Source organism: Clarias gariepinus, chromosome 12 (genome assembly GCF_024256425.1).
Source record: "Clarias gariepinus isolate MV-2021 ecotype Netherlands chromosome 12, CGAR_prim_01v2, whole genome shotgun sequence".
Lineage (NCBI taxonomy): Eukaryota > Metazoa > Chordata > Actinopteri > Siluriformes > Clariidae > Clarias > Clarias gariepinus.
In genome coordinates, this window is record NC_071111.1 from 9,055,820 (window position 1) to 9,070,492 (window position 14,673).

General features: G+C 38.3%; 1 protein-coding gene across 2 annotated transcripts in view; it reads right to left on the reverse strand.

Moving 5' to 3' along the window:
- The window catches only part of scube1 (signal peptide, CUB domain, EGF-like 1), a 92,245-nt gene that overhangs the window by 60,498 nt on the left and 17,074 nt on the right, over positions 1–14,673 (reverse strand). For both annotated transcript variants that reach the window (XM_053508459.1, XM_053508458.1), the window contains exon 4: positions 3,354–3,488. In XM_053508459.1, coding sequence (XP_053364434.1) covers positions 3,354–3,488 — 135 coding nt within the window. The remainder of the gene's footprint in view (positions 1–3,353; positions 3,489–14,673) is intronic.

Genomic DNA, 14,673 nt, shown 5'->3' on the forward strand with positions numbered 1-14,673 from the left:
TTGACTTTGCCGTTGTGGCATTGTTTTTTTTGTTTTTTTTTGTGGAATGAATTTTGAAGTGTGAGTGTGAAACACAACAAAATGTGGAGAACTTTGATCTGAAAACTTTGAGAAGGGTAAAATATGTTTCTTGAAACCCGTCCTCATGTCTTCCCTGGACCAGGCTATCTAACAAATAAAGAAAAGAACAAACAAATAAAAAAACGAATGCTGCAGTGAAACAGACAGATAGAAGGATAGGAGTGAGTAAAAAACAGAGGGAACAAAGAAAAAGATGAAAGTGAAAGAGAAAGAAGGATGAAAGAGAGAGGGTGAGAGAGAGAAGGATGGGAGAGACAAAAAGAGAGAATGAGAGAGAGAGAGAGAGAGAGAGAGAGAGAGAGAGAAATGAAACGAAGGAGAGGTCATCTACTTGCCACATTCCGCACATGACTGTGAGTGACTTCACAGAAATTATTACAGCTCGGCCCACTCTTGGTGTGTGTGTGTGTGTGTGTGTGTGATTGATTCACTCAAGCTGTCTGGAATGTGACTGTCTGACTGTAGATCTCATTTGTCATGTCTGACTGGCAGCAAAAGACAGAACATGCCGCCCGACACTCCACCATACTCAAGCACGCACACACACACACACACATACACACAGGTCACAAACAACGAACAGCAGTCACACACTGCACACACACTCACTCACACACTGCACAAGCATTCATCCTCCGAACCCAGGACAAGAAATGCATTTCAGTGGGATCGGCCCTTCGACAATGACCTGAGTCACAACCTTCAGTACTACACTGAGCTGAGGCACATCGAGACATTTTCTTTTTTTTCTCTCTCTCATATTCCAACTTCTTCTGAGATGCTGGGACAAAGGGGAAAAAAGTCCTGATTGTAAAGTAAAATGAGACTAATGTCTCATTCAGACCAAGGGAGAAATTTTGTACGAATATATAAAAATGTACAGTTTTACAAATTAAATATTTTTTTAATACAAAACATATACAAGGTTGTTATAGTTGTAAAGACAAGCTAGCATCAGCATATATCTGTATTCATGTCAAAAACTATCTTAAATATCTGACAGGTTAAAAGCAGAGTGGCCAGATCTGTGATAATCCCCAAAACAGCCTGATTTCAAAACTCAAATTTTGCCATTTTTATGTGCTACTTCCAACATACTGACGTATACAGTTGCTCTGTGACGTCAGCTCATCATTGCCATGAATTTTAATGCCAATATATTTTAAACTGCTCTTCAAGGTAGAATGATTTTACACCATAAAGTAACTTCCGAGAGATCACTCATAAACCCAATTTGTCCATAAGTCCAACAAACATTGTTTGGGTACTAAGATACTAACACAATCGCATTTACACTGTATAAAACTAACATGTTCCATGATCTTGTCCTTGTTCTTTAGAATGGTACCGATCGCTGAACGATTCATGTTAAAAGACCGACCAATGTTCATTAGAAACACGGTATAGTCGACCCCTGCAAAGTAATTTGCGGATTTTTCCTTAAAACCTAACTAATAGTTGTTAGCAATTTTTTACTGCCTTTTTTTTCGTGGCAATACATAATTTCTTATTTGTTTTAACACTAAACTATTAAAAATATAAAAATTTTTGTGACATAAATATTATTGTCATTTCAGCTAAATTTCCATATAAAATATAATGCATCTATTAATTTTTTAGTACCGTAGAGAGAACACAAAGCGTCTGTAGAGAAAAAAGCGGCTTGGGACGGTATATTATTACTGCATTTACCTTACAGTACTTGTACCCAGGAAAAGGACAGCGCATACAAAAAAAAAATGCACTCGCATGAATTACAGCACAGTACATAGAGGGGTAAACACCGGTATTTTACATTCTAGCACTGCGGGAGACACAGCAGTACAGTACTCCAGTATACGGGTTTACCTTTACATTCTTTGTTTGTTTGTTTTTTTAAGGGCAATGTATTAAGCTGCATTTGAAATAAAAATTTAAGTGTTTTGGGAATATATTCAGTGGCATAGGGTTTAAACTATAAAAATAGGTATTTATAGGCATTTTTTTGACCACATCCAAAATTTGAGGGTTTTTTTTCTCCATAATTCGCGTGTTCTCTAGGAATGTAGCATCCCGCAAATTTCCCTGAACAGTGTCGCATTTACCACATTGTACAATGTCACAATGTTACGCCTCACACTGTGCGATGTCAATTGGTTTTGCTATCATTAAAATATATATAAATTTAAAGTCATCCACCTGCCTGAATGTAGTGAATGATCAGGGTACTCAAATGAGTTTTTCTTCCCTGATGGCATAGGCATATTCCTGGAGTCAAACTCTAATACTGGAATATTTTTCACATATAAATTGGCCACTACATTATGTGCCGAAATTACAGCTCAAGTTTGGTCAAGCAGAATCTTAGACTGTATGGTCTTTTTTTTTTTTCTTGGCCAGGGAGTGTACAAGTGTACTACAGTTTTTAGAGTATATCAACTGCTGTCAAAGCTAAGTCCAGGGACTCCCAGGGGTCTAAAAATAATAGTCAGGGTATGCAAGATGTTTAAAATGTTGTTATAATTAAAAAAAAAAAAAAAAAAAACAGTCTACAATTTAGAGTTTGGTTTGTTTTACTGGACACTTAAACTGAATGTGTTTAAGCCAAAACAAAATAACTTAAAAACATGTAGCCTATAAACAGTGTCAGCTTGGACCTAAAGTGTTAGTGGAACACTCCATGACTCCAAAAGAAATAGCCAGGATATAATTGTACACATTTATGTGAATAATGAGCCTAATAATAAAAAAAATAATCGTTTGCATAGAAAGTCTACGTACTATCTAAATAGTTCATGAAATAAATCGGTGTACAGGGGAACTGCTGATGTTCCTGGCTGCTAAACATTTCAAAACCCTTGCAGTAAAACCCAAAGCTCAAGCTGAGAATAGGATCAAGCCTGTAAAAGTCTTGTGTGGCCTCTAATGCATGCTGGGAAGTTTAGGTGTGTGGTGGGCAATGTGTCCTTTTCAGTGTGATTTTGTGACCATTGTGGGGTCAGTTTCTATGCATTTGGGTATAGGTAAATGAATTGATTTAAATGTGGATACGTTTTAATATGCAAGGATAATGAACCTGATGTATGCAAAACACTCAACCGCCAACCAGTAGGAGCTCAAACCCAACAGTTTCGGTGAAAAAGCCACAGACTTGGCAACACTACAAATCTAATATACAGTATATTGAGATGCTGAGATATCAAGGACAGGAAGTTTTTAAGTTTTTAAATTAATACACAGAGATGAAAAACTGGAATCTGAGACTTAGACAGACACACACACACACAACAGACCTTCAGAGCGATGGATGCAGGTGTGTTGGTTGTCGCTCAGGAAGAAGCCCTCTTTGCACTGGCACTCGTAGCTGCCCATGGTGTTCACGCAGATCTGCTGGCATCCACCGTTGTTATCCTGACACTCGTCCACGTCTGCCACAACAGACGGAAAGACAAACAGTAATTAAACATGTGCCCACACACACGCGCACACACACACACACACAGGGCCACTTTTTTTTTTACACTGTAATCAAAAGCCCACACAGGTATTTGTGAAAGTGAATGCTTCTGTTTATTTATGGTCCTCCTTTTTTCCTCCTCATGATTTGAAGTAGCTGGGAAACACAGTCGGTTAGACGCAGAACAGGAATGTTCCGGCATCAATACACACATCCTCCCGACAGCCAAACAAATAAACCCAGTGGCCAGGACACACACAGGTAGTCGGTCAGAGGCACAAACAGAGAGGTAGACAGACAGACGGGTTAGTTAGAGAGCAGGCAGGCCTCGATTCCTTAGAGAAATGAGACATATGATTTAACAAATGTTCTTCAATGGAGTTCAGCAATTTAAAGCCGTTGCATTGCAGAAAATAACATCCTAGCAAATGGAAATACAAGTGCTATAATGACCGTGCTGTAATGTAAAAGTGGGCATAACGTGGGTTATTAAAATTGCATGTTAGTAGAGTAACTGTTCCTCTGTAGAAAGGTCATAGATGAATGGATGGAGACAATGCATTTATAATTGTTGAACCCAAATGGTGGCCTGGTGAAATACTGGTTAACATGGTTGCTTCCCTCCAGGGTCGAGGGTCCAATTCCTGCCTTGGGTCTCTGCGTATGTGTGCGTGTGTGTGGAGTTTGCATGTTGTTCCCGTACTTGATGTATTTCAGTTTCCTCCCAGAGTCCAAAGACATGCAGATTAGGTTAATTGCTGTTTCCAAATTGCCCAGTTGGCACCCTGTGTGTGTGTGTGTGTGTGTGTGCGCCCTGCCTTGTGCCTTGAAATAAATGAGAATATACGTATATTGTCATTCATTTCACTATACTGACTGCCTTCTTCAGACTCGCATGTGTTGGAAGATTTGGGGTTACGATTTTATATCTGACCATTACAAAGCACTGAAACCTTAAGACTCCTTCCATAAACATTAAATAAAGCCTCCACACAAAAACCTTCTCACAACAATAATTAGTTATTCATGAATCTTCATTCATTTAAATTATTTGGATTAGTGACTTGTATGTGGACCTTTTGCCATTAGCTTCCCTTGAATGAGGAGTTTATAATGTTATCTTAACCAACATTTTGTCTCCTTAGTAAAGGTAAAAAGTTCGTTCAGAATTGCCCCTTTAACAAAGGTTGCTACAAAGCTTCTAACACTGAAGGCTGACTCCAATATCCCTCTCTAACCCCTGAACACGGGCACTACTTGGTGTACAGGACGAGGGATTATACACCTTAGATAGCTTACCAGCTTTTCATTTTACTACTAAGTTAGCTGATATTTTAAAGCAAAATGAGTGGAAATGTAAACTAAACCTCCTAAGTGTCCACCACCTCCATGTTTTATTTTACTCCTCATCTTTTAGCTAAACAGTTCCAACTACATTAAAGTTTAAGAATTTAAAATTATTTTCATTTATGTTAATTACACTACCTGTGATATCTTCGACACTCTTGTATGATATTGCTAAATTAATCTACACCTTAATACTAACCAGACTCACGTATTCAGCGGTGTTAATGAAACATGTTAATTAAACTATACATACAATATATATAGTATAAGCCTGTGGCCAACTGGGACAGACCACCCAAGCTTAAGCTAGAGGCAGACAAGGCGGTCTCCCAAACTTTGCTCAAGCTCGAAGCCAACCGGGCGGCCTCCAATGTCACACACAAGCCTAAGGCCCCTATGGATGTATCCCTAGCCAAGCTCAAGTTAGAAGCCAATGAGTATTTACTGAAACCAGTAGCATTAAATTTGCATCACTTTTTTCCAAGAATTTGAATTTCTTTGTCTTGTATTGTCTTAAGCAACTGGCACAATTTCCATTTAAGTGAGTAAAATCTTACTTGTCAGAGTTCAAAGAAAGCAATGTATAACAATGTTTGTGTTTGCACTATACAGTACCTGTCTTAACTTTTCTAGCATGGTACAGATTTTAAAAGACAATACAGGCAATTAGCATCATCATATTCATTATATTCATAATATAGTCATCTGGCATATAATCATATAAAGCATTAAAACTCTTTGGAACCAAATCTTTGCAGTACAATCTACTTTTCTTAAGTATAATGTGCTGGATCAAAAAAGACCAAAACACTAATTTCTTGATTAGGAACATCTTCCTTGATACCTTTTTCACCCTAATCTACTGCCATTAGCAGTGAGTGTCCAGTGACAGACAGTGACTCAATGTATATTCCAACCTGTTGCCAAGATACAGTGTGTGTGTGTGTGTGTGTGTGTGTGTGTGTAGGTTTTGCAAACATTGTGAAGTCTAAAGCTCCCTGGATATGTATGCTTTTTTACAGACTTTGCCAGTGTAGATAGGTTCTGATTATTGGTAGAAGTATTGATGAGTAGATGAACAATATTTTCAGTTCTGACAGCATTGATTAGTTTTCTAGCACCATCTGCAAGACACATCAGACCTTTGTACAAGTATTAATTGGCTTACTATAATATGTTATTACAAGAGTAACAATATACTAGAGTAACAAAGAAATGTGTTCTTGAGGAAAGATACGGCTTTCTCTTGATACATTCCATCATTGGAAAGTCTTTATCTACCTGTCATGAAAGAAACAGAGATTGACTGTTTATAGCTTTCATAACATCAGGGATAACTGAAACTAATTTGTTTGGTCATGTACCGCTATAACTGGAGAGAAAGTATGATGAGTCATTCTTTAATAAATAAAATGTTGGCAAATTGCTGTTATATAAAAAAATATATAGGCAGCAGGATGGCTTAGTGGTTATCACTGTCGCCATGCACCTCCAGAGTCGGGGTTCAATTCCCGCATTGGGGTCTGTGTGCATGAAGTTTGCATGTTCTCCACGTGCTTGGTGAATAATTGAAATACTCAATAACTAAAAAATAATAATATCTGTAATCATTCAGTGGTTAATAGACATTTTTTCATTGAGTTAAGTAATGTAGTCTTACAAAGTCCACTTATAACAGTATTTATTTTATCCTATGCGCGCACATACACAAACTTTTGCACACAGCTGTACTGCTTGCTATAATGCGTGTGTGAGTGAATCTGTGTCTCCATACATAAGTATGTTCTGAGCCCCTTTCTGTTTAGACTGCACTGAAAGGAAATAAGTTTTATGAGCTCTCTAGTGTTGGAGCTGCTTTTTATTTGTGTGTGTAAAGTCCTTTATGGCTGTTAGCACCTCTGATACAGCAGCATTACAGCAACTGAAGACTAACAGAGCGACAGACAGTAGAATCAGACTCACAGCCTAATATAAGATTCTATAGTCGTCTATTACGATGCAAAAATTTTGTTGTGAGCACAGATTATGGACATACACCGGATGTCATCACACACCAGCAGGCCAGGCGAGCGCCACTGCTATTGGTCACGGTATCATGAGTCTTCCTGGCATTCTCTCAAACCCACACAGATACACAAACACTCATAAAAAGAGTAATATGCAAACACCAGTTTACACATACAGAGACTCCTAATTTGGTCACAGGGGTTTATTATGTGGCCCATGGTTTTTACCTGGAGGCATGGCTCTTATTTTAGGCTCAGTCGGGCAGCTCGTTAACAGTGCCAAGACAGCAAGCCCTTTACTGTCCGAGCAAGTGGTGGAATGGTGTGGAAAAAGGAGAGAAGGCCTATCTTTATGCTGCTTTCCCCAGAGGTATCCCTGTCTCTCTCACAGACAAGCATTCTCATGTCTTGTACTTGAAATAAGATCTCATTCAAAACAGGGTGCCACTGCATGTCATACAGCATCAATCCAGGGAAATATAAACTGCATTTCCTAAAGGAACACAAACCTAAATGAGATGAAGTATAAAAAGCATTTCTCAATACGTGGGTGGTGAGCCACCGCCCCGGCTCATGCAGCTCTCTCTGTCAGGTGTCTAACGCATGAATGGAAAAGAAAAGTCAATGTGACAGACAGCAATTTCATTTCTTATTCTCTAAATAAAAAGATAAAAACAACATTTCAGCTGTCATCTTTCAATTAAGGCTCATGCTGCCAAAAATTAAAACATCTGGCATCTGAGACAGCAAGTTTAAACTACACTGATTTTGTTTTGTTTGATCGCACTGTGTAAACTTTAATTTGGAAGACATCGTGGATGACATGACACAACAAGGGGAGATGGAGAGAATGCAAACGCTTGTGATGGAACACATGGCCAAGAAAATAAGAAAAAAATAATAAAATAAATGAATGAAGCAGTGCCTCCTTACTTCCTAGCAAAGTGAGTTATGGGTGTTAACCTAATTATTTTACTCATATGCTGTCTACATTGTAATGGATGAGAACTAATTTATCACATGATCTCATCACTGGCTTAATCCCAACAATGTATTATTACTATCATTACAAAAACACTTACATAATTACGCTTAAAGACAGCTGCAATCATGATTTATTTTTTAAATGTTTCAAACACATAATGTTGTACTGACTTCATGCTGTATTGTCTCTAAATTCCGCTTGACTTTTGGTAATATAAACAGAACAGAACAGAAAACACTAAATTTATGGTTCTGTAAAACTGTAATGAAATCTCAGGACATTTCCCCTACTCTACTTTGACTTCCTGGTTACTTCCAGGTTCTAGACTATTTAAACAGCTTATTTTTGTTAGCTCTTTGTGAAGTCTTGCCATTCCTAGAATGTGTGGAATTTCTAAGCATTTTGTTACTGCTGATTTCCTCAATGTGTTTTAGACCTTTGCTTTGGTTTTGGATTACTCATTGGCCTTGTTTATGAATATTAATTACCTTTGCCTGATTAATGATTGATTGATTGATTATGAAAAATCAATCTCATGGTACCTATAAGGATTTAATTTGTATTAAAATCTACAGTGAGGTCAATAAGTATTTGATCGCCCTGTGATTTTGCAAGTTCTCTTACTTAGAAATCATGGAGGGTTCTACAATTTTCAGAATAAGTGCATTTCTACTGTGAGAGACAGAATCTAAAAAGAAAAACCTGAAAATCACATTGTATGTTTTTTTTTAAACAATTTATTTGTGAATTACTGTGACAAATAAGTATTTGATCACTTGCTTATCAGCAAGATTTCTGAACCTCAAAGACCAGTTATTTTGCTTTTAAATAGTCATAGTCAAGCTACACTCTGCTCATGATTCTAAATTAGTAGCTTCTGTTTGAGGTCGTAAGCTGTCATAAAGACCACAATCAGCCAAAGTCTAAGTAGCAACATGGGCAAAACCAAAGAGCTGTCTAAAGACACAAGAGACAAAATTGTAGACCTTCACAAACCTGGAAAGGGCTATGGGGCAAAGTCCAAGCAGCTCGGTAAAAAAAAGAACAACTGTTGGAGCAATTGTCAGAAAATTGAAGAGGCTAATGATGACTGTTAATGTCCCTCAGCCCGGGGCCCCACGGAAGATCTCTTCTCGTAAGTTATCAATGATGCCAAGAATAGTGAAGAATCAGCCCAGAACTACACGGGAGGAGCTGGTCAATGCCGTGAAGAGAGCTGAGACCATCGTTTCCAAGGCTACTATCAGTAATACACTAAGACATTTACATTTAGACATTTGGCAGACACTCTAATCCAGAGCAACTCACAAAACGTGCTTTAAGGTTTACATCACTGGATACATACTTACACTGGGTTAACTAGGTTAATAACTAAGTGCCATTAAGTCAAACACAACTTGGAAAAAGGTTTTTTTTTGGGGGGGGGGCTTAAGTCAGCCCATGTCCAGGCCCGTCTGAAGTTTGGCAGGGACCATCTGGATGATCCAGAGGAGTCACATGAAACCAAAGTAGAACTTTTTGGTCTTAACTCCATTCGCTGTGTTTGGAGGAAGAAGAATGATGAGTATCATCCCAATAATACCATACCTTCAGTGAAGCACAGGGCTGGAAGCATCATGCTCTGGGGGTGTTTTTCTGCACAGGGGACAGAACGACTGCACTGTATTAGGAGGATGAACAGGGCCATGTATTGTGACATACTGGGCAAAAACCTCCGTAAGAAGCATATCTAGTCTGGAGTGGTCTACCCAGTCTCCAGACCTAAATCCAATAGAAAATCTTTGTAAGAAGCTAGAACTCCGTATTGCTCAGCGACAGCCCCGAAACCTGACAGATCTAGAGAAGATCTGTATGGAGGAGTGGGCCAAAATCTCTTCTGCAGTGTGCGCAAACCTGGTGAAGAACTACAGGAAACATTTGACCTCTGTAATTGTTAACAAAGGCGTCTGTACCAAATATTTAATTTTTTGACTCAAGTGATCAAATACTTATTTGACACAGAAATTCACAAATAAATTGCTAAAAAACCCTACAATGTGATTTCCGGATTTTTAGAAATTATAGACCCCTCCATGATTTCTAAGTAAGAGAACTTGCAAAATCACAGGGCGATCAAATACTTATTGACCTCACTGGTATCAAAAAGTTTCGAGATTAGCTCTGTTTATAGGCTCTATATTTTTCCCCAGACGTTTTCTCTCAGACGCCTTAAAACCTGACATATAATTTGTTATTGAGTTCTCAATGCACAATGCTGTGAATGTCAAAAAACAAGATAAGCATGCACTTGGTCAAGCTGTGGACCTGCCTAACCTTTTGGGGTCATGGAGTTGATGGGCTCTTTCACTGTGAGGTTGCTTCATGACACAAATATAATTGTCACAATGATCTTCGACATGAAGGATGGGTCATCTACTGCACGCTGGCGAGGTTATGCAGCAGCCTATGGATGACCTCGGCAGCAACATGGCATATATTTAAATCACACGTAAGGATTGCCTGGACTGGACCGTATGACACACTGACATCATCATGCACAAGCTGCCAAATGGTTCCGACATTTTCTCCATGCCAATTCTTATCCAGCAGCCAGACAACAGATACCAACCAGGAACATTGAAGGCTAATTTCTACTTCCTCTGAAGCATCTAAAGCCAGCTAACTGTGGCAAATTGCTGCTCATGGATCATCATGATGCAGCATAACACACACTAAGTGAAAGGAATATCTGTTCTCTTTCTCATGCATGAGCTTACAGATGCCAGTGACTGTCTACTGCCATGGTGATTGAGGTGAAAGTACTTTATATCGTCTCTTCCTCCCTCCCAGAGAGTAGAGACAATTTTGGTTGACTGTGGCATTGTCACAATTACAGTTCCTGAGCTCAGCACCAGAATGTAAATATTTTTCTGTTGCACCACTTTTACCTGATTTTTCTATACATGGGGCATTCAAGTCAAACCTGGACTTTTTACAGAATAATTTATTTTTCTAATTAATCCACTGCTACAAAAATAAACTCATCCCAGCTTTTCACTTGTGCAAGGATACTGTTAATGTGGAAAGGTTTCTTAGTGCACTGGAACCATGATCGGACCTACTGCTACATGTCTAAAACACTGCCCTCCCAGGAACTCCTTTAATGGCCCAAACATGTGGAAGTGGCTTAGAGCGAGGTCAGGACTGTACAGGGGATGTGGCAATAACTCCCAGCCAAGTTCTTGTAACGTGTAAGTGGGGTTCGTGAATGATTCTGTGTATAGTTCCAGCAGACAGATACCTCCATTCCAAAAGTTAGCAACAAATTCTTTGTCGATTTTCAGGGAATAGGCGTTCCACTTGCTAAATGTTCACGGGAAACGACTGTAGGAGCCTCCAAGCCACCTCTGCTGGGATCGTCATTCACGATTTTTTTTTACGCCTTCATTCACAAGAAATTTTACCAAAATAACAGCCCTCACAATTCTTCATCAATTTTTACCTTAAAAGAAGATTTAAAAACGAAGAAACCTCAACAACAAGCTGAACCATAAAAAGATGCATCCTGACCACCACATAGTTCACTTTAATGTAAAATACATTTTCCAGTGAGCTCAGAATATCCCACTATAAACTAAAATATTTGAGTTTATAAACTGTGTACATTAACAAGTACCCAAATACCCATAATGCTCTTTGCTGTTTTTAAGGAATAGCGTCCAGGACACCACTCTGGTCACTGCTTTTGAACATAAAAAGCAAAGCCTTTTACAATGTAATCTCTCTCTATTTTTTAAACAAACTGAAAAACTCAGACTAGTCATTTGTTATCCGTTCTTTTTGCCTGCTGACTGAAGTAAGTGAGTTGAGAAGATGAAAAAAGAGGTTAAAGATAAACAGACAGGCAGATAAAAAGATAAGCCGCAGCAGTGGTGCAGACATTCATTAAAACAGCCAAATGATCAACACATTGAGTCCAGCTGCCGGCACAGACAGGGAAAATAAATACGAATCGAAATGAAAAAAGACGGGGAGGAACTGCATCAGATTACCCTTTAATCAGCCTCCCCCATTAGCCAATCTTAAATCAATTAGAGTTTAAACTTGTTGACATGTGGCATCTGGGAGTCTGTGAAACGACTTCCGACATGAGCTCTAACACACAGGGAGACTGTTTCACCCCTGTGTGTGCTCTGAACCTCTGCTCTGTATGTGTGTGGGGGGAGTGTAGGGAGGGTGGCTGTGTGGATGTATAAAGTTCTCTGTTAAAACAAACACATTACTAAGCGTGGATATTTCTTCGCAAATCTGAACACTTGCTTACTCGAGAAAAATAATCATCTTATTGAATTGTTACAGGCTACATTAATGCTCTGAGTTTTACACAACACTAACATTGCCACATTTGCTGCCATTTATGGTGGTCACTCAGCTGCCGGTTATTGCTGTCTCCACTAAGTTCAGTGGAAAATGTAACAGCATCTGTTTGAGATGTGAGGTGAAAATCACAAACTCACACTGGATGCACTAATATCATTATTATAATGAATATAAATTTATAATTTATAGTTACTACTACTACCACCACCACTACTACTAGTAATAATGATGATCATCATAATTACTGACTTAATACATGACCTAATACACTGCCCAGTCCAGAGTCTAATTAATTTATCTCCAAGATCTTGTACTGATGATGGCATAGTCGGACCACCGCGTTAAGCCTTGTCCAGCAAATCTCAAAGATTCTCAATGGGGTTAAGTTCTGGACACTGTGGTGGTCAATCCCTGTGTGAAAACAATTTCGCATGCTCCCTGAACCACTCTTTCAGAATTTGAGTCAGATAAATCCTTGCATCATCAATTTAGAAAATGCATACCGTTGATGAACCTAGACTGAACCAACCCCAGAGCATAACACTGCCCCCGCAGGCTTGTACAGAGGATAGTGGGCATGATGGGTACATCACTTAATCTGCCTCTCTTCTTAACCTGATGCACCCATCACTTTGGAACAAGGCAAATCTGGACTTATTAGCCCACATGGCCCTTTTCCAATGCTGCACAGTCCATTCTTCATGTTCTCTAGAAAACTGAAGCTATTTAGTTCCAATCCCTTTTGCTTTGTCCTTGTGGAAATGCTCTTACTTTTACTATTAAACATACTGTAGCTGTGAGTTCTACCGTTAGAAGAACGGTATTTATATTTTCTGAATTATAATTGACTGTACATTTTTTTTCCTGAACTCTTGACTCCTCTTTAAAATGCCCTTTGTTTCAGTTAATTATCTCCCACTGTAAGGTTTGTGTTTAACGCTGGTTTTCACTTCTTTAAACTTCTGCATCCATCTGTGCTCATTGCTCTTGTACATGGTGTCATAACTGTGACCTTTCTGTGGTCAGAGTTGGGTACAACGATAGTCTCCATCACAAGTCATGCATTAGCACTAAGTTAAGCAGTACCTTTGTATAAAAAAAAAGTTACTCTACCAACTTGTGGAATTTAAACAGTTGATAATGTTTTGCCCACTTTTGCATTACATTCAGTAATGCAGGTAACAATTAGAGGGGATCTGGTACGCAAAACATACTTTTCCTTAATTGGGACAGTTATAGTACATTAGCCTTTATTGTGTTTACATGCAAAAAAAAAGGAAAACATGAGAAAGACACATCCTCTCTCTTTTTTCATCTTTAAATAAAATTTGTCATGGCTCAGCTCTCTCCAGGTGTTGTCTTATATTTTTTGAGTGACGCAACAGTGGGTATAATGTATTGTTCTGACTGCTCTTTTAAAACTTTTTTTAAGTTAGTATTATTTAAGCTTGTTTGAGGCTAATTTTGTTAACTAGATAGCTTTTAGTAGCAACAGATACTTTGTTTGCAGACATAAGTGTGTTATTTTGCAGTGATATTCTAAATTTCACTTGTTTTGCAATGAAAAAAAAATAAAACCTGAGCTATATCTAGTCTCTAAGTTTCTTAGAGCTAAGAGCTAAAGATGGGCAGCTAAACGCTTAGAGCTAACCTAATTTTCAGGAGCTTGTAGTTGTGTTTAAATTTGTTTTTTACATCGCTAAACATTGAGGATGTCATCATGAACTGAATATTGTTCAATATACACAGAATAAATTATTGCCTACTAAAAAACTTGTTTTGTTCATCACAAATATGGGTTAAAAATACCTTATAATGTCCTGAATGTTACAAGAAAGCCTTTTTTCCCCCAGCTGTTTTCATTTTCTGCATTACAATTGGCTAGGAAATTCAAAGTCAGCAAAGGAGCATTTAAGGGCGGTTCATTTCATTTCATTTTAACAAAAATCAAGCGTGCCAGATTGCATGATCTGAGTTGTATTTCCTACACAAACCTACAAGACTAATGTTTACATTTTTATGAAGGAGTATAACTAGTGAGCTTTAAAAAAACTTGCAAATGCAAGAAGGCTCTTTCTTCTAGATAGCACTGGCCCCTCGGGCATGACTCTAGTGTGGCAAGCTATGATGTACTGGGTGTTCTGGTGCTTTTCTAACATCACAGGCATTGACGTTTCTGTGTAATTTGTGATGCTTTTCTGTGAGATTAGACTGGACAGGCTGGCCATTTTTTTGGGTACCCTTTTTGTTATATAACTGTTTACTGGTATATAATTGATGATCAATGTTAATTTGTAAATGTTTTATATTGTTCAGTTTTAGTAAATCTTTGAGACAATTCTACAGGAACCAACAAGGAAAAACTACAGAGATAGAATATTTTAAACCTTCAGGGATCAATTTTTTCCAAATGTAATTTCTCTTAATCAGAAATCAATCCCAGTTGACCTAATGATGTG